Here is a 20,000-nt window from a genome sequence, read left to right as displayed (position 1 = left end):
CCCTAAGTGCTTGGATTACAGGCTTGAGCCACTGTGCGCAGCCAACGTTTAGTTTCTAAAAGGCAATGTTTATCAGTAGAGATGCTGAATTTGTAGACTTTCAGACTTTAAAACTAGGTGAAGAGTGTGGTGGCTTACACCTGTAATCCCAGTGCTTTGGAAGGCCAAAGTGGGAGAATCACTTGACACCAGAAGTTGGAGACCAGCCTGGGCAACATAGTGAGACAGTCTCTACTAAAAATAAAATAATGAGTGGGCGTGGTGATGTGCACCTGTAGTCTCAACTACTCAGGAGGCTGAAGTAGGAGGATGGCTTGAGCCCAGGAGTTCGAGGCCGCAGTGAGCTGTGATTGCCACCACTGCACTCCAGCCTGGGCAACGCAGTGAGACTGTGAGGGGTAAAAAAAAGGAATGAAGTACGTGCTACCACTTGGAAGAACCTTAAAAACATTATGCTCAGTTAAAAAAAGAAGTTACAGAACACAATATATTATGATTCTATTCTTATGAAATTGCAGAATAGGCAAATCTATAGAGACAGAAGTAGACTAGTTGTTGCCTAGGGCTGGGAGTTGGAGGCAGGGGAACTTGGGGGAGATGGGGTATGGGCTTTCTTTTTGGGGTGATGAAAATGTTCTGGAATTGTGGTATTGGTCATACAGCCCTGTGACTATTATACTAAAAAACCGTTGAATTATATACTTTTTTATTTTTATTATTATTTTTTGAGATGGAGTTTTGCTCTTGTTGCCCAGGCTGGAGTGCAGTGGTGCGATCTTGGCTCACTGCAACCTCTGCCTCCCGGGTTCAAGCGATCCTTCTGCTTTGCCTCCTGAGTAGCTGGGATTACAGGCATGCACCACCACATACAGCTAATTTTTTGTATTTTTAGTAGAGATGGGGTTTCACCATGTCGGCCAGGCTGGTCTCAAACTCCTGACCTCAGCTGATCCACCTGCCTTGGCCTCCCAAAGTGCTGGGATTACAGGCGTGAGCCACCACGCCTGGCCTGTACACTTTATTTTTCAGAGATAGGGTCTTGCTCTGTCACCTACAAGTGCAGTGGCAGGATCATAGCTCACTGCAGCCTCCAACTCCTGGGTTCACGTGATCCTCCCACCTCAGCCTCCCAAGTAGCTAGGACTATAGGCTTACTCCACCACACCTGGCTTATTTTTTAAATATTTACTTTTTTGGAGAGCTGGTCTCTCATTATGTTACCCGCGCTGGTCTCGAACTCCTGACCTCAAGCAATTCTTACTTTGGCTTCCCAAATCTCTGGGATTACTGGTGTGAGCCACTGTGTGTGGCCTGAATTGTACAGTTTAAATGAGTGAATTGTATGGTATGTGAATTACATATCAATAAAGCTATTAAAATGTTTTAAATAAGTAGGATAAGGAAATTGTCATACTTCTATATTAAAACACAATTTTTTTTTTTTTTTTTTGAGATGTAGTTTCGTTCTTGTCACCCAGACTGGAGTGCAGTGGTGTGATCTTGGCCCAATGCAACATCCACCTCCTGGGTTCAAGTGATTCTCCTGCCTCAGCCTCTCAAGTAGCTGGGATTACAGACATGCACCACCATGCCCGGATAATTTTTGTATTTTTGGTAGAGACGGGGTTTCGCCATGTTTGCCAGGCTGGTCTTGAACTCCTGACCTCAGGTGATCCACCCACCTTGGTCTCCCAAAGTGTTGGGATTACAGCCGTGAGGCACCTTGCCTGGCCTACGTATTTGTTAGAAACCAATCTCACATTAATTTCCCCTAGGCATAAAGGTCAGAAACACAGCTTTCTGTCTTCTGGGACACTCTTACGTCCCCAGATCATTCATCTTCCTGTGCACCTGCAGAACTGTCAAGGGTTCAGTGCAGGAGGTCCGCTCCTGTGAATCACGGACCTGCAGGCTTCTGGCAATGGAGCACTTGAATCCTATAGAGCCATGTCTTTTTCTTCCCTTAACAATAAATTCTATTTGAAGGTTAAAGAGCACAACAAAAAATTATTTTCTTTTTTTTTCCTGCACGGAGAGATCCACTCCATTAACGTTATGTGAAACTCAGTGGGTAAGGTATTTAGACAAAGCTAGAGTGCCGGGCTGGCCAATCTTAAATGTCAGATGCTTAACTTTTGGGTTCTTGCTGTTTTCTCCCTTTCTTTTAGCCAGGTTCTTTAGCTCTAGGACAAGGGATTAAGTTCCCCACACCTGTCCCCCATATCAAGAGTGGCAGATGGTAAGAGATAAGGAAGCTTCCTAGAGTTCAAGCTCCATTTCCTGCTCTTAGGGCTCACATTTAAGATCCCACCCACTCTTGAGCCACTTTTCCCTTCTTCATGCATGGCAGGTAGGGCTTGGGGGAGAGTTCTGGGAGCAATTTGAAAATTGCTAGTTGATATGGTTAGGCTTTGTGTCCCCAACCAAATCTCATCTTGAATTGTAATCCCCAGGTGTCAAGGGAGAGACCCGGTGGGAGGTGACTGTATCACCGGGGGAGTCTCCCCCATGCTGTTCTCATGACAGTGAGTTCTCACGACATCTAATGGTTTTATAAGGCAGTTTTCCCTGCTCTTTTTGCACTCGCTCATTCACCTGCCACCACGTAAGATGTGCCTGTTTCCCCTCTGCCATGATTGTAAGTTTCCTGAGGCCTCCCCCACCATGTGAAACTGTGAATCAATTAAACCTCTTTCCTTTAGAAATTACCCAGCCTCAGGTAGTTATCTTTATAGCACTGTGAAAATGGACTAATACACTAGTCTAGAGGTGAATTCAGAGCAAGCACCAAGAAACACACGCTGAAATAAATGAGCAACTGAATTAGAAAAACAAGCAAAACTTAAACTTTATTTTCAAAATGCTTCAGATACAAAAGAAAACAATGGTAAAGTCTAACAATAATTAACAAACCAGCCCTTGAGCAGCAGAGTGCTCCAGGGATGAGAGGGGCTGGGAATGGAAAGGTGGTTGAGAGACACAACATTTTTCTAGCTTCAGAAAGTCAGGGAGCCCAGATCACAGCCTGAACATCATGGTATCAGTTACAGATTCTTTATAAAGGTGTTTACCTGTGGGAAGGAGAAAATCAAAAGTTTAATTTCACATTTTTAACAGAATTTTCTTTTTTTTTTTTTTTTTTTTTGAGACGGAGTCTTGCTGTGCCCCAGGCTGGAGTGCAGTGGCGCGCGATCTCGGCTCACTGCAAGCTCCGCCCCGCCGGTTTCCCGCCATTCTCCTGCCTCAGCCTCCCAAGTAGCTGGGACTACAGGCGCCCGCCACCTCACCCGGCTAATTTTCTTGTATTTTTAGTAGAGACGGAGTTTCACCGGGTTAGCCAGGATGGTCTCGATCTCCTGACCTCGTGATCCGCCCATCTCGGCCTCCCAAAGTGCTGGGATTACAGGCTTGAGCCACCACGCCCGGCCCAGAATTTTCAATAGTCCACCCCCAATGCATATGCAGTCAAGCCCATGAGGTTTTTGTGAGGAAAGGAAAATAGGCATGGAGAAGAAATGTGAGAAGCCCAGGGTCGTATAGCATCAAGGGGCAGAGCTGGGAATAGAATCCAGTAGTCTTGTTTCCCTAGTTTTAGGATGCCTTAGAGAGGAAAGTCAGCTGGCAAGCACATGTTACAAATCAATTATTTAACAATTATTAGTCCAGCATACTTTAGAGAATAGGGATATATCTGTAATTTGCACAAGATCCCATAGGCCTTGGAGTGTGAAATGCAACGTGAGATGCAAAGCACAAGACCCATGATATTGAACTTTGAAGCAAAAGCCAGAAAGATAAAAGTACAACAAAGGAAGCCACTAGAAAGCAGAAGTTAAAGTCCTTCCCACCTCTCTCATGAGGTCTTCTTGTTTGGTTACTTCCTCAGAAAAATCATCATTGACATCCAACACCAGCACTGGAATGTTCATCAGAGCCTCAAAGTGGAGCCTATAAGAAGCGTGAACGTTTGGGGGACAGAAAAAAAGAAAAGTAATTTGAGTCAAGTTTCACATACTTGCCAAGTCTTTCTTACTCAGAGAACAGATCTAAATTCAACATGACTTTTCAATGAAACTGCGTGTAAACTGCATTTAAAAAAACAAATTCAATAAAGTTGGCTGGAAACAGAAAGGTTGAGGTTTCTCTTCATTCTTGAGAGTGATACTAACGGTCAGAGCACCAAACATTTTAAGTGGACAACAAACCAAGCCAAAGGGAGGACAGGCAGAAACTAGGAATGTCAACTTAGTAATACTGACAATTTCTCTAACATTTTCAGCCCTTCATGCTGAGCCAACTATCACCATCGATCACAATGTTCAATCTAGGGAAATGTTAAGAAACAAAGAAAAAGCTGGAGAAATAGAATCTAATAAAAAGGCCCTTGGAATGTAAAGATTACACTCAATATTAAAACTTCTTCTGGGCGTCTCACTCTGTCGCCGAGGCTGGAGTGCAGTGGTGCGATCTTGGCTCACTGCAACCTCTGCCTCCCAAGTTCAAGCAATTCTCCTGCCTCAGCCTCCCGAGTAGCTGGGATTACAGGCACCCAACACCACACCTGGCTAATTTTTGTATTTTTAGTAGAGATGGGGTTTCACCATGTTGGCCAGGCTGGTCTTGAACTCCTGACCTCAGGTGATCCACCGCCTCAGTCTACCAAAGTGCTGGGATTACAGGCGTAAGCCACGGCATCCAGCAATATTAAACTTCTGAGTTGGAAAATGCTTGACATTTCCAACCATTTCCAGTATATTCTGAACCTTCCTATAGGGGGCTGCATGCTGAACTTGTTTTTAATAACTGGCTGTTGGGAGCCAGGTCTGTCTGATACATTCTTTTCTCCACTTACTTCGTGGTCTTGTGAAGAAGCCAGGCTTCGTGTTGGCCATGCAGCTGCTCTAGATAGGCCAGCTCAATTCCTTTCTCTTCCTCCCTGGCCCTCCGGTACAGTCTCTTCAAACAAACCTGAAAGACAGTCCCCAGGCCCTGATGAGCTCATTTGCTGTTTTGGCTGCTACAATGCAGTCTTAGGGGGCTCTGAGGCCCATCCATAATGTCTATCTTGGGCATTACAAGCCATACCTTTACTTCTGCTGTCTTGTTTACTTATGCAATCAGAGGATCTACACCATTCTTTTCCCATCTCCATCTTAAACCTCCCCTTCCTCTGGAGTATCCCAAATTGGTTAATGGCAAACATCATCCATCCAGTCATCCAAGCCATGGACCTGGAATTTTCCTTGTTCTTCCTTCTCCCTACTATATCTGGAAAGTCACTCAATTCTCTTTCATCTCACTAGATGGTTCTCTCCTTGCCTGTCTTCTCACCTCTGCCCTTGTCGGGTCCTCATTACCTCTCACCTGGATTAAGGCAGAAGCCTTCTGATTTTGCCTCCCAGAGGCAGGGAAGTATATGGACAGAGTACAGGCCTTAAGGTCAGAAAGTCCAGGAGTAAATTCCTGCCTTCATCAGGTACCAGCAGTGCAATCTTTGTGGGCTTCTATTTCCTCACTGTCTACCCATCCACAGGTAACTAAGGTAAGTCGTATTGAGCTCCTGGCAAAAGCTGTTCCTTTCTTCCAGTTTGTACCCTTCACTCCACCCTTCGGTAGCACAGCAATATAATGACATGACTTTCCTTGCTGAAAACACTTCACAGGCTCTTTACCACCTACAGCCATAGTCCCAGGGTTCAAAGCAGTATGTATGAGTAGCACTGCATTTATAAAATGTTAGTTCGTTTGAAATAGCTTTCATATCATACCAAACATTCACTCAGGAATAGAATGTAAAATCTGCACAGGTCAAAGATAAAACAAAGAAGTAGAAAAACAAGTGAGGCTTGAGACTAACTCTCCTCCCCCACTGCTCTGCAGAGTGTGCATAATTCTATTTTGCATTCATCTGGTAGTGAAGTTTGATGCACACTGGCTCAGAAAATGACATCTTCCTTACCCGTCACACAGAGCTACCCCTCCTACTTCTCAACTGCCTTAGCTCTTCCCCTGGACTCACTGCTTTAGCCAGATTTGACCTCTTTCCTGGGGAACAGGCCAGGTTCTTTTACATCTCAAAATTTTTGCTCCAAGTGTTTGTTTTGACTGAATTATTTTCGGGCTTCTCTCTGCTTGACAAACATTTCATTATTCAATATCATCTGTCCTGGAAGAATAGATGGATTAACCCACTGATTTAGAACTTCCCTCTTATTTTATTTTTTTGAGACAGAGTCTCGTTCTGTTGCCAGGCTGGAGTGCAGTGGCGCGATCTCAGCTTATTGCAACCTCCGCCTCCTAGGTTCAAGCGACTCTCTTGCCTCAGCCTCTTGAGTAGCTGGGACTACAGGTGGGCGCCACCACACCCAACTAATTTTTTGTATTTTTAGTAGAGATGAGGTTTCACCATGTTGGCCAGGATGGTCTCGATCTCTTGACCTCGTGATCTGCCTGCCTTGGCCTCCCAAAGTGCTGGGATTACAGGCGTAAGCCACTGTGCCCGGGCCAGGACTTCCCTCTTTCAATAACTTAAGAAATGAAAACGTAATTTCCAAATGTAGTACACAATAATCCCAAAGACTTGGGAGTCTTTGCTGTTTCTCTCTTACCTTTTCTCTAAGGAAACAAAATTATAGAAACAAATTTCATTAATGATCAAAAGGTATATGCATTTGCAATTATATACTGCCAGACTGCCTCCTTAGAGGTTAACCAATTTATTTATTTATTTTTGAGACGGAGTCTAGCTCTGTCGCCCAGGCTGGAGTGCAGTGTCCGGATCTCAGCTCACTGCAAGCTCCGCCTCCCGGGTTTACGCCATTCTCCTGCCTCAGCCTCCTGAGTAGCTGGGACTACAGGCGCCCGCCACCTCGCCCGGCTAGTTTTTTGTATTTTTTGTAGAGACGGGGTTTCACTGGGTTAGCCAGGATGGTCTCGATCTCCTGACCTCGTGATCCGCCCGTCTCGGCCTCCCAAAGTGCTGGGATTACAGGCTTGAGCCACCGCGCCCGGCCCGGTTAACCAATTTATATTCCCACCGGAAAGGTAGCTATAGGATTTCTAAGCATAGCAAAGCTATCTAATTTTCCTTTCTGAGAAAAAAAATGTCTGATTCATGAAAACAATTTTATTTTTAAATGTGGCTTTATGCTTCCAAGTACACATAGAAAGGCAGAACAATTCTTTTTAGGAAAGCGAATTATTCATTCACTGCTTGCAGACAAACTGACACTAACATTGATCTATTAAAATAGGCTAACATATCTCTATTTACTATTAATTTCCTTAACAGAGCAAATGGATTTCCCTTAGAAGTCTAAGTCTTAACTGGTGGCAGTATTGAGGGGGAAAAAAAAAGAAGTCAAAGCAAACTCCTACTATGAGCATTTAGCATAACACTCTTGCTTTACTGATACGGTTATAACGAATTCTATTTTTAAAAATCCCGTGCAAACAGTGCTTTAATCTGGCCCCTCTTCATCTCAGTCCTCATGAGGAAGACACACCTGCATGTGCACAGGAAAGACAGTGTAGCTACAAGCGGCAGAGGAGAGACCCTGTACTGGTCCTCTTAACCTGCCCCACCCAGGAAGAAGAACTGCTGTTCTGATTGCTTGGAGTCAGAGACAGGAAATGGAAAGTGACTGCTAGTGGGTCTTTTCACTATGCCTCTCAAGCCCACACCCAGGTGCCATTTGTCCCCATGCACCTCCTGCATGCTATCCCCATGCTGTGCCGGTCCCAGGCAGGGCCTGGCTTTTTGATGTACACTGATCAGCTGCACTCTCTTCTTGATTCCATGGGGCTGGGTAGGAACACTGAGGCCTGGCCATTTCTCTTCTGAGTTTTAAAATTGTTAGCTTGCTTTTTTTTTTTTTTTTAATTTTTAGAGGCGGGGTCTCCCTATGTTGACCATGCTGCTCTTGAGCTCCTGGCCTCAAGCAATCCTCCCATCTCAGCCTCCCAAAAGTGCTGGGATTACAGGCATGAATGAGTCACCGTACCCAGCCTGACTTGCTTTTTTTTTTTTTTTTTTTAAAGTTTTATTTATTTATTTGGGACAAGGTCTTGCTTTGTGGCCTAGGCTGAAATGCAGTGGTGCAATCATGACTCACTGCAGCCTCAATCTCCCAGGCTCAAGTAATATCCCACCTCAGCCTGCTGAGTAGCTGGGAATACAGACACACCACCATGCTTGGCTAATTTTTAAATTTTTCGTAGGGGGCAGGGGGCTCTCACTATGTTACTCAGGTGGGTCTTAAACTCCTGGGCTCAAGCAGTCCTCACACCCTGGTCTCCCAGAGTGCTGGCATTGCAGGCGTGAGCCACTGCACCTGCCTGGTCCGGTCTGGCCTAGCTTGCTTGCTTTTAAGAAGTTAGGGGGCCGGGCGCGGTGGCTCACGCCTGTAATCCCAGTACTTTGGGAGGCCGAGGCGGATGGATTACGAGGTCAGGAGATTGAGACCATCCTGGCTAACACGGTGAAACCCCGTCTCTACTACAAATACACAAAATTAGTTGGGCGTGGTGGCGGGCGCCTGTAGTCCTAGCTACTTGGGAGGCTGAGGCAGGAGAATGGTGTGAACCCAGGAAGGGGAGCTTGCAGTGAGCCGAGATCGTGCCACTGCACTCCAGCCTGGGCGACAGAGCAAGACTCCATCTCAGAAAAAGAGAAGATAGGGAAGAATAGGTAGAAAGGAGCAGAAGGACCTACGAAGTCCATTTGACATGCTCGAAACTCAGTATTTACTAGGGCTCTGAACTAGAAGATTGGGCACCTGCACAGTTTTTTACATAGTGACATGTCAACTTGTATTCTGTTCTTCCCTTGGGCACAGTTACCTCTGAACTTCACAGAAGAGGTCAAGTGTGACTTCAGGGAAGAAATATAGGCATTCCTGCATCTCTAGAACTAATGCCATCAAAACAGCATTAAAATCCCCATCTAATCTCGAAATGGATAAGTTATTTTTCTTTTCTGCCATTAAGTTGCAATAATTCTTCAACTCTTCTCATTCTACTCCAGCTGAAATATTTCAATTAGCCTCTCCAAAAAGGCAGATCTGCCCCCAAGTGACGACGACGATGATGATGATGAGCATCATCATCATCATTACAAAGTGCTGGGATGACAGGCGCGATCATCATCATCATCATCATCACCATTTGCTATGGTTTGAGTGTATCCCCCAGAATTCATGTGTTGGAAATTTGGTCCTTAGTGTGGTAGTGTTGACAGGTGGGGCCTTTAAGAGGTGATTAGGTTGTTAAGACAGATTAATGCCACTCTCTTGGGACTGGGTTAATTCTCGCCACAGTGAGTTCTCACTCTTGTGGGACTGGACCAGCTGCCATAAGAGCAGGATGTTATAAAGCAAGGCTGCTCCTCCCGTCTTGCCCCTTTTGCACATGCCTGTTCCCTTCCACCTCATCACGTGATGAGGTAGCAGGAGGTCCTCACTGGAAGTTAAGGCTGCGCAATTTGGACTTCCCAGTCTCCATAACTGTGAGCCAAAATAAGCCTCTTTATAAATTAACCAGTTTCAGGCATTCTATTACAAGGTCATTCAGAGTGCACAAAGAAGAAAAGCAATTAAGACTTTCTTGTTCTCCCTGCTGGGTCCAACTTCCACTCCCCAGAAACAAGAGCCTCTTCAGCTGGCCCAAGTAGCCCCATTTTACTCCCAGGAATGAGTCACTCCACTTCCTCTCTCACTCCTCCCCAGTGCTGGCTTCAAGGCACTGAGCTGATTGTGCTGAAGTTCTGTTGTCTTGGAAAAGGTTAAGTCAGCATTCTCACTTCTCCTAATGCTCAGCTCCTCAACCTCCTGCTTCTTTCAGTCCAGCCATCCGAAGACTCCCATAGGAAACCTGTCAACCTCTTCAAATTCCAACCAGGATCTTGACTCAGTCCAACCTCACAGCACTCTCACTCCTCTTTGGCCCAGGCCACAAACCTTCCTGGGGCTCAGGACTTCTCTCTCAACGTGAACCCTACACTTTGACACTTCAAACTGCCCTCTCTGAGAGGGGACTCGTTTCCCCATAATCGCTGACACTAATCTCTACCCCTAAAGTATAATCCCCTTCTTCTACTCCGGTTCTCAGGCAATGAAGACTACTGAAAGAAGTCACATAAACATGACCCACCTGGTCAACTTGCAATCAATGCATCTAACTTTAGTGTGCTTCTTTCCATGGAAGGTTATTAGCCCTCTGGCCTCACTGAATCTTTAGTTCAGTTTTATTTTATTTTAGAAACAAGTTCTTACTCTGTCACCTGGGCTGGAGCATAGTGGCACGATCACAGCTCACTGTAGCCTCGAGCTCCTGGACTTAGGTGACCCTCCTGTCTCACCTCCCCAATAGCTAAAACCACAGGCACACATAACCACACTCGGCTAATTTTTAAACTTTTTTGTAGAGATGGACTCACACTATATTGCCTAGGCTGGTCTTGAACTCCTGGTCTTAAGTGATCCTCCCATACCAGCCTCCCAAAATACTGGGATGGTAAGCGTGAGCCACTGCACCCAGCCTAGTTTCATTTTAAACTTTAACCCTTATTTCTGTAGAATCTCTTATTCCCTCCTATGATCTAGCTTTTGCCTCAAAATGTCCAAAAACTCTCAACACAAAGATCCCCAATATCTGGTCCCAGTCACATTCAAGGGCCTCTTTTTTCCTGGTTGCCACCTTAAGGCAAGACCCTTCTTTCCAGTCCTCTCCTCGTTGGCTGGTGTGAGGCTCTGTGATGGGAGCTCTCCCACTCATCCTCTGGTTCTGCTCAGTCTGTTCTCAGGCTCCTTTCTGCCCACAAGTCTCAGTTCCATCTCTAAAAAGCACAGCCTCTAGCTTGGAGACAGCTTTCCTTCCTTCTAACAGTATGTGGTCTATCTGGCATTTGACTATATATTGGATGTATGTCTCAAAAGCTGAGAGCGATATATCTCTGAAAAAAAAAAAAAACCTCTCACCTTGACTCAGAATCCCACTCCAGAAGAGCCCTTAGAGATCATCTAGATCGAGCCAGTGGATTTTACAGGCAAGGATCTCTCCAGTGGAATGGTCTCCAGGGGCTGCCCAAGGTCACTCCAGTCACCAGAAGCCACAGCTCACTTCAGCCTCCAGAGACTCTGGTGCTCCTGCCATGACATCATCCTACTGCATGCAGGATGGCACCAGCCTGAGAGTCACAGAATGGAACTACTATAGTCCATCTTGCCTTCCCAATGGCATCAGGGTTCAAAAAAGGGCCATAAATTAGGGCAGTATCATGATGAGGTGAGAAAATTCTCCTCCTCTTCCTCCTCACATCTTACTCAGGAAACTACACACTCTGATGACCCAGTCAGAGTGAAGGAGGAGCTGAGGCAAGTGGCTACAGGTCAGAGCGTCCCACCTGCAAACCCTAAGTGATAAAGATGATGCTCGATTTGCTCTGTTGTTGCTACATCAACAGCGATCCTTTTATGCACAGTCAATGGCTTTAGCACTCTGCTACACGAAGCCAGCGGGGAACAGGGTGCTCAACGCTGGGACAGGAGGGTGTCCCCCACTGCTCTCCGTGCTGCAGGTAATGTCTACGCTCTAATTTCTCCAACCAGAAAATCAGGGGCTTGGAGAATGTTACTTCTTAGGTTTCATATGGCCCTAAAGTCTAAGGTTTTAGGTTCGGTGTTACCTGGGGAGAAGCCTGGAGGTAGATGAAGCCATGTAATGTGAGCCGGCTGGCAAACTCCCACAGGAGAAAAGAATGCCAGTCCTGATAGATATGCCACTCGATGTCACTGAGGGAACCATTTTCAAAAAGATTCTTTGCAAAGATATACCTGGTTGGAAGTGGGATGGGAATGGGGAGGGGAGGAGAATGGGAAATGGAATGAAAGGCACCAGAGAGAGAGAGAGAAGCAGAAAAATCAATAACCAACTTGTTCCATGTCTGTTCAAACCACTTAACCTTTCGAGCTCCTCATCAATCCTTAAGAAATCTGAATTCTTAACCCATATCTCCCTCCCTGCTCAATAACTAAGATGGGAAATAGGATCTAGACTTTGCAGGCTGAAATCACACCTTTCCAGATGGATTGATTCACTGGAAGAAAAGGGACAGAAGATAGTATCATTGGTCCCTAACAATTTTCTCTGCTAGAAATCAGTCAGAACATACAGCAAATATATGTAAACTTGAACTTTTGAGATTTCCTTATTATTATTATAGCAAGGCCCAAAACAAATAAACAAGTGAATCCAGTGTAAATCCACCCACTCAATTTCATACAAGGACTGAGGACTTCTGACTCTCCAGGGTACTGAGCCATCCTTTTGTCTAGCTGAGACATGCAGAACAAATAGTTTTTATGTGGTGTCCTCTATGGAGCAGAAAATGCATTTCCCACTAATTTCAGTATTACCAAGAAAGCAGACTCTCCTGCAAAGTGCATATGAGCTCTTGCTTGCTTGCTTCCTCTGCTGCTGAGTTTCTAGTTCAGGTAAAAGAAACCTAAAGCTAATAATCAAACCAGCTTTGCCCCCTGCTTATTTCTACAACCAAAAGAGCATCTGGTAAACAGGAAATCAGAGCTAAATACAAACCATGGCTTCAGACAAACCAGGGATCAATTCTGCTTTCAAACCTCAGGCATTTTAATACAAAACACAATTTGCATCCTAAACAAGGTACTCCAGTTTTCAAGGTAATGCTCAGCAAATGGCCACTTCAGCAACTGGCCACCTCGGAGAAAATAAAATTCAGAACCCTTGTATATGATGGTTCAGGAAAGTGCAGACTGCAAGGCTGTGAGTGTCACCATTAAGGGAATACCTCAGAATAACATTCCAGGGTCTGATCCTGGCTGAAACATTCACTAGCTATGTAACCTCAGGCAAGTCACCTAAATCCTCTCAGCCCGTTATTATGATGTCTTGTAATAATCCTCATAAAGTGCTTAGAATAGTGACTGGCACATGGTATTCTAGATATCTTAGTTATTATTATAACTGCTTTTTGTTAGGCTATGAAGAAGCTAACTTAGAAACTCCAAAAGTAAACTTTCCCAGTCTGGAATGGTTTAGCCATAGTCTAGTTGATGAGAACAAAGAAAAGGGTAACATTTTAAACTCAAAATATTTTTGAGTTCTCCACAGATAACTAGAAGATGAAATTAAGATCCTATAAAGTGGCCATGCACTGTGGCTCGCACCTGTAATCCCAGCACTTTTGGAGGCTGAGGCGGGCGGATCACCTGAGGCCAGGAGTTTGAGACCAGCCTGGCCAACATGGTGAAACCCCGTCTCTACTAAAAACACAAAAATTAGCCAGTCATGATGGCGTGTCCCTGTAATCCCAGCTACTCAGGAGACTGAGGCATGAGAATTGCTTGAACCCAGGAAGCGGAGGTTGTAGTGAGCTGAGATTATACCACTGCATTCCAGCCTGGGTGACAGAGCGAGACTCTGTCTTAAAACAAAACAAAAAGGATCCTAAAAAGAGAAATTAAAGATTTGCTAATAAGCCCTATGAAAGGGGTTCTTGGCTTTCTTGAGAAAGAGCACTTCCTTTATTTCTTCAAAGCTCTTGGTGGTGATGGGGTGAGGGGTAGAAGGGTGTGGTGCTGAGTGGGAGGGAAGTACTGCAGACTGAATGCAGGGGCTGTAGGACAGAACAGGGCATAAGGATCTAGGAGTCAGGGTCTCTGCTCCAAAATCATATGCTAATGTTTCCTTTAACTCAAACAGAAAAGACTAAGATTTCCTCCTCCCTATAATCAACTCTCCCAGATAACCTGTGTTCCTCCTTTGGAACAAATACCACACACGTGAGCATGTGTTCAGTCCCTGTTAGGCAGGGACTGGGTCTGCCTTATTCACTGTTGCAGCCCCAGGGCCAGCCTTGGTGCTTCAACACGGGAGGCATCCAATCAATCTGTGCGAGTGAAGAAAGTCTAAATTACCCTCAGGATTGGAACTTGTAATTAGTTTTCCTTTCTGTCTCAAAAATGCCCTCAGTGAAGATAGCACCTGGAATGTTGTATGCCCACAGTGTAATCAATTCTTACCTCTTCCTTTACAAGCAAAGGTTAAGATCCATGTAGCTTCTTAATGCATTTCTAATTAACAAAGTGTTTCTACTTCTCTATTTTCCTCTGAGGGTCTCACATGCCTACTTCATGAAGGGACTAGAAATAAAGACTATGTTTCCAAGCAACCCATGTGGTTATATGTAATTCAACTTCCGAGTCCGAGAGGCATGGCTTGGGAGAAAAGAGAGGAAAACAGGCACGTGGCATACCCAACAGCTGAAAAAGAAGTAAAACCTATAGCCCAGCCATATGTAATTCACATATTTAGCTTTTATAAAAAGTAGGCTCTCTCGGGGTACGTAAAGAAGGAATGGATAGCCTATAGAGTTTGTTTTATATATCTTCCAAGATTTTAGGGTAAAGTCAGAAAAATCACTTGTCATTTACAAAAGTACCCTTATTTTTTTCTTCTAGGAGGCTTTCTGGAAGCACTAAGAAATAGAACTAGTTTGTCTAATTCGGAATTAAAAGAGTAACCAACTGAGCGTCTTCAGCAGTGACAATGAAAATGTACCACTTTCCATTTTGGTAATTCAAAGAGCCTTAAGAAAGATCATTTTGCTTGAAAGCACCATTTCACACTGACACTGGTCATTCATAGGCTTCAGATAAGAAAAACCCCAGCAGTGTCCAGATCAAGCCATCCTGACTTTGTCTCTAGGCGGCTTAACCTCAAGTCACAGCCTGGTCTCTGCGGCAGAGCCAGGCATTCTGGAGCCTGCACGGCCTGGCTCTTGTGGAGCAGATGGGCTCACTTCCCAGGCTGCTGCTAGCCTGCATTAAAAGTGACTTCACATCTCACTCCCTCAGGTGGTCAGGATGATGCCCATCCCTGATCTGACACAGGCACTGATGTCCACTAGACTCTGGCCAGCAAGAAGCCCTCTCACAGCAGAAGGGGTCAAAAAGGGCTAAATCTGAGACAGAAGCCAGTTTCACAAAATGTGCTATTTCTGCCTAAGCATCCTTTCTTGAAGAATAAAAAAAAGGCTGAAAATATCTCTTATATCATTTTTAGGAACACAAATTTTAATTTTGTCTGCTTTTTTTTTTAAAGGGGATAACCAACCACTGAATCATTTGATTTCTTAGAATATACACTGCTACTTCAGTGTCTATTCTGTGCCTTTTAGCATGTGATGGTTACAATAGGTGGCTACCAGCTCGCTCCATGCCAGAGAAGAAGGAAACATAAGATAATCAGTAGCAATGTAAGAAATTCAAAGCATTCAGTTGATGAAAAACACAATTTCCTTTCTTGACATAGATGACAATTTGGTACAAGTACAATTCTGGACAAATCTGTATAGTGTTGTCTTTAAAAAAGAAGACAATTTTTCAAAGTATAATTATCAGTGACCAGAGCAGTGCAGGATCTGTGCAAGATCAAACAGGCAGCACTGAGCATGGGGCTTGTGACTAGTGGAGGGCTTGGCATTTTACCTGTCACTGTACACAGACCTCTCAAAGATCTGTACTGGCTTCCTGGCCTGTAAGAGTTTCTCAGGGAAGGGCTCCAGCTGTACTTTCAGGCGGCTCAAAAAGGAAAATGTCTGGAATGTGTAGGACCATCGTGCTGGCTCCCGGTACATCATATCCAGCAAGTTTCCAAGACTTTGGGCAGTGCAGGCCTAGAGGGAGATGAAAAAAAAAAGAGAATTTCCTAGAAAGCGTATTTACTCCATGGAGTACACCCCTCCACATACACCCCTACCTCCCCAAACAGGTTTAATAATCAACGAAACAAGGAATTATAAAAGTTTTCTTCCACCAAAAAGGTAGAATCAGATCCCCAGTTTAGTCAAAATTTCATAATCCGGGATGAGATTTTCCTACCTATTAAACAAGACTCTCTAAAGGGAGATGACATGCCACTTCAATATAGCAAAAGCAGAGGAAGAACCATATACAGAATTAACACGATCACTGATTGGGGGATTTGTGAAGTCTGTCTAGGGAGGAGTTAACAGTCAACAACCATCTAAAATTTAACTTTGAATCAAATCTTTCCACTATAACACTATGTTGCCTCTCTTTTGAGTTCCATCTGTAGCTATTTGTTTATAAAATGTCAAGGCAAACCAGAAAGCAACTGCTTATTTGAAAATCCAACCAATCAACCACCAAATAGAATTCTGTATCTTTCATAAAAGGACTACAATTTGTTTGTTAAAACAAATAAAAACAAAACCCTACTTAATTCTAGAGACTTTATGAAACATAATTAAAACATTTCACTTGCTCAGCATGTGCAAGTGGGCACAAGTGTGGGATGTTCAGCAGCCCCGGATTCTTTTTTTTTTTTTTGAGACAGAGTCTCGCTCTGCCACCCAGGCTGCAGTGCAGTGGCGCAATCTCAGCTCACTGCAACCTCCCAGCTCACTGCAACCTCCCGGCTTACTGCAATCTCTGCCCCCCTCCCCATCCCAGCCGAGTTCAAGTGATTCTCCTACCTCAGCCTCCTGAGTGGCTGGGATCACAAGCGCCCGCCACCATGACAAGCTAATTTTTGTAGTTTTAGTAGAGACGGGGTTTCACCATGTTGGCCAGGCTGGTCTCAAACTCCTGACCTCAGGTGATCCACCCGTTTTGCCCTCCCAAAGTGCTGGAATTACAGGCATGAGCCACCATGCCCGACCCCAGATTCTTTTCTGGATCTGCCATTGACTCAACAATGCAAAAGTGAGTTTTGTACAAAAGCACTTTGGAGCTGTATTTTTCATTCAATCGCCATTAACTGAAGGCCTGTGTGGATGACACGCTACATGGACAGGGTACCGTAAGGGTAGAGAAAAGGAATTAACATTTATTTTAACCTTTACTGTGGTATGTTATCTCATTTAATCTTCAAAACGGCTTCATGAGGTAAGTACTGCTGTAATGCCCCTTTTCCAGAGGGGAAAATCCACTCAGAGGTGAAGTAACTTACTTGTGCAAGGTTTCATGGTGAATAAATGTTGAAGGGATTCAAACCTGGCTTCCTCTAACCTCGTCATTCCAACACCCTCCATCTAAAGGTGAACAAGACAGTTCTTGAACTCAAAGAGCTCACAATGCAAAAAGGAAGAGGGTGATGAGGATATACAAAGCTGGAATGTAAGGCAGAACATGTGATGAAGGGATGATTACTGATGGTGGAAGGAATCTCAGGGAGTTTCTGAAAGAAAGTGGCATGAAGCTGGGAAGTAACTGATGAGTAGAATTCTCACAGATGGAAATGGAGATTAAAAAGACTGCACTTCAGGTAGAGACAACAGTACAGGAGGAGAAAAAAGATTAAACAACAGTAAGTAGTCCAATTTGGCTAAAAAGCACTCTTAGATTCCGAAGAAGGGTCCTAGCCCTTTGAAAGGCTTCAGCAAGAGCAACACATATAGAGCAGAGTGGACCAGAAAAACATTTAACTTGGAAGTATTTTTGGGATTTCCCTCCTTCTGACCCCGCAAGCCCACACATACTAGCCTCACACATGGCTCCTGACTAAGAGTTGGGGTAGAAGTAGGAGGACAAATTTGAGTCTCCTAGAGTCTCTGTGGAATCACTAGAGATGGCAGGGAGCAGCCATGGGCCTGCAGCACAATTCACACACTGTATGTAGACACAGGAGAAAACAAAAGATACTGCCTTGCTGATTAAACAAGAATAGGCTGTCATAAAAAAGGAGGAATAAGAAAAGAACTTTCTTAGAGTTGAAAAATGCAATTGCCAAAGTAAAACACCCAATGAAGATAATGAAGATGGTAACTAGCAGACTATATAATGCAGTAAACCTAATTAGTGAATTAGAAGATCCTTACAGAGTATCACTTTAAGGGCTAGGTATGGGGGCTCACACCTGTAATCCCAGCACTTTGGGGGGCCAAGGCAGGAGGACCGCTTGAGGCCAAGAGTTCAAGACCAACTTGGGCAACATAGCGAGACTGTCTGTACAAAAAAAATTTTTTAATTACCTGGGCATAGTGGTGCATGCCCGTAGTCCCAGCTATTCTGCAGGCTGAGGTGGAAGGATTTGCTTGAGCCCAGGAGTTCAATGCTGCAGTGAGCTATACACTTGATCTTAGCCAAAAGGCTGAGAAGCGATGGTGCAGTGAGCTATAATAGGGCCACTGCATTCCAGCCTGGGTGACAAAGTAAGACTCTTTAAAAAAAGAGAAAAGAGTATCAGCTTAAGAAATTCTCCCTAGGGGGCCGGGCGCGGTGGCTCAAGCCTGTAATCCCAGCACTTTGGGAGGCCGAGACGGGCGGATCACGAGGCCAGGAGATCGAGAGACGATCCCGGCTAACACGGTGAAACCCCGTCTCTACTAAAAAAATACAAAAAAAAAAAACTAGCCGGGCGAGGTGGCGGGCGCCTGTAGTCCCAGCTACTCGGGAGGCTGAGGCAGGAGAACGGTGTAAACCCGGGAGGCGGAGCTTGCAGTGAGCTGAGATCCGGCCACTGCACTCCAGCCTGGGTGACAGAGCAAGACTCCGTCTCAAAAAAAAAAAAAAAAAAAAAGAAATTCTCCCTAGGGGCCAGACATGGTGGCTCATGCCTGTAATCCCAGCACTTTGGGAGGCCAAAGCAGGCAAATCGCCTGAGGTCAGGGGATCGAGATCAGTCTGGCCAACATGGTGAAAGCCTGTCACTACTAAAAATACAAAATTAGCCGGGCATGGTAGCGCATGCCTGTAATCCCAGCTACTTGGGAGGCTGAGGCAGGAGAATCGCCTGAACCCGGGAGGTGGAGGTTGCAATGAGCCGAGATCGCACCATTGCACTCCAGCCTGGGCAACAGGAGCGAAAACTTCATCTAAAAAAAACCCAAAAAAACAAAAAACCCCATGAATAACTGAGGCAGAAAACAGTTGTCCAATAATGATTCCCCTCAAACAGCACTGAATCCATATAATCTTAAGGATGATTTCTATCATACCTTCAAGGAATAGATCATTCCCATGCTATAAAAGAAGAAAAATATCTCCATTTATTTTCATAACATTGATGGTAAAACCTGTCACAAACTACACATGGGCCAGGCATCACAGCTCACACCTGTGGTCCCAACACCTTGGGAATCTGAGGTGGAAAGATTGCTTGAGTCCCCAGGAGTTCGAGACCAGCCTGGGCAGCAAAGTGAGACCCTCTCTCTACAAAAAAAAATTTTTTTTAAGTAGAAAGGGACAGTGGTATGCACCTATAGTCCCAACTACCCAAGAGACTGAGGTAGGAAGATACCTGAGTCCAGGACTTCAAGGCTGCAGTGAGCTATGATCATGCCACTGCACTCCAGCCTGGGTGACAGAGGGAGACCCTGCCTAAAAAGAACCCAAAAGACAAAACAAACAAAAATCACCATACACACAAATAATAATACCAACCAACTGTATAAATAAATATACATGCAAAATTCCAAACAACACATTACCAAATTAATGGAATAGTACATCATGACAAAAAAAAAAGTTCATTCTAGAAATGTGAGGATGGTACCATTATTAAATCTATGACTAATACTAAGAGATTAAAAAAGAAAAACCTCGGCCGGGCACGGTGGCTCAAGCCTGTAATCCCAGCACTTTGGGAGGCCAAGACGGGCGGATCATGAGGTCAGGAGATTGAGACCATCCTGGCTAACACAGTGAAACCCCGTCTCTACTAAAAAATGCAAAAAAACTAGCTGGGCGAGGTGGCGGGTGCCTGTAGTCCCAGCTACTTGGGAGGCTGAGGAAGGAGAATGGCGGGAACCTGGGAGGCGGAGCTTGCAGTGAGCTGAGATCTGGCCACTGCACTCCAGCCTGGGTAACACAGCGAGACTCCATCTCAAAAAAAAAAAAAGAAAAACCCCATGTTTATCTCACTAAATGCTAGAGGTTGCTGATGGAAATTCAACATTTCATCATGATAAAACCAGTTACTATTCTAGTAATAGAAGGGTA

The 20,000-nt window shown here is 44.7% G+C and overlaps 1 protein-coding gene across 9 annotated transcripts in view; it reads right to left on the bottom strand.

Annotated features, from left to right (window-relative positions):
• Positions 1–2,823: 2,823 nt before the first annotated feature.
• LOC105465278 (deoxyguanosine kinase) overlaps positions 2,824–20,000 on the bottom strand; it is a 35,940-nt gene continuing 18,763 nt past the window's right edge. For 5 of the 9 annotated variants that reach the window (XM_071076927.1, XM_011713624.2, XM_024787822.2 and 2 more), the window contains 5 exons: positions 15,525–15,712; positions 11,684–11,831; positions 4,853–4,968; positions 3,849–3,948; positions 2,824–3,071 (listed from right to left, as the gene is read on the bottom strand). In XM_071076927.1, the coding sequence (XP_070933028.1) occupies positions 3,045–3,071; positions 3,849–3,948; positions 4,853–4,968; positions 11,684–11,831; positions 15,525–15,676 (543 nt within the window). In that variant the 5' untranslated portion in view covers positions 15,677–15,712 and the 3' untranslated portion in view covers positions 2,824–3,044. Of the gene's footprint in view, positions 3,072–3,848; positions 3,949–4,852; positions 4,969–11,683; positions 11,832–15,524; positions 15,713–19,299; positions 19,323–20,000 lie in introns of those variants that run through there. The other 4 variants (XM_024787821.2, XM_024787824.2, XM_071076925.1 and 1 more) reach the window with 3 other exon arrangements.

This window comes from Macaca nemestrina, chromosome 13 (genome assembly GCF_043159975.1).
Source record: "Macaca nemestrina isolate mMacNem1 chromosome 13, mMacNem.hap1, whole genome shotgun sequence".
Taxonomy (NCBI): domain Eukaryota; kingdom Metazoa; phylum Chordata; class Mammalia; order Primates; family Cercopithecidae; genus Macaca; species Macaca nemestrina.
Note: the sequence above shows the minus strand (reverse complement) of the source record. Positions and strands in the feature narration are given on the sequence as shown.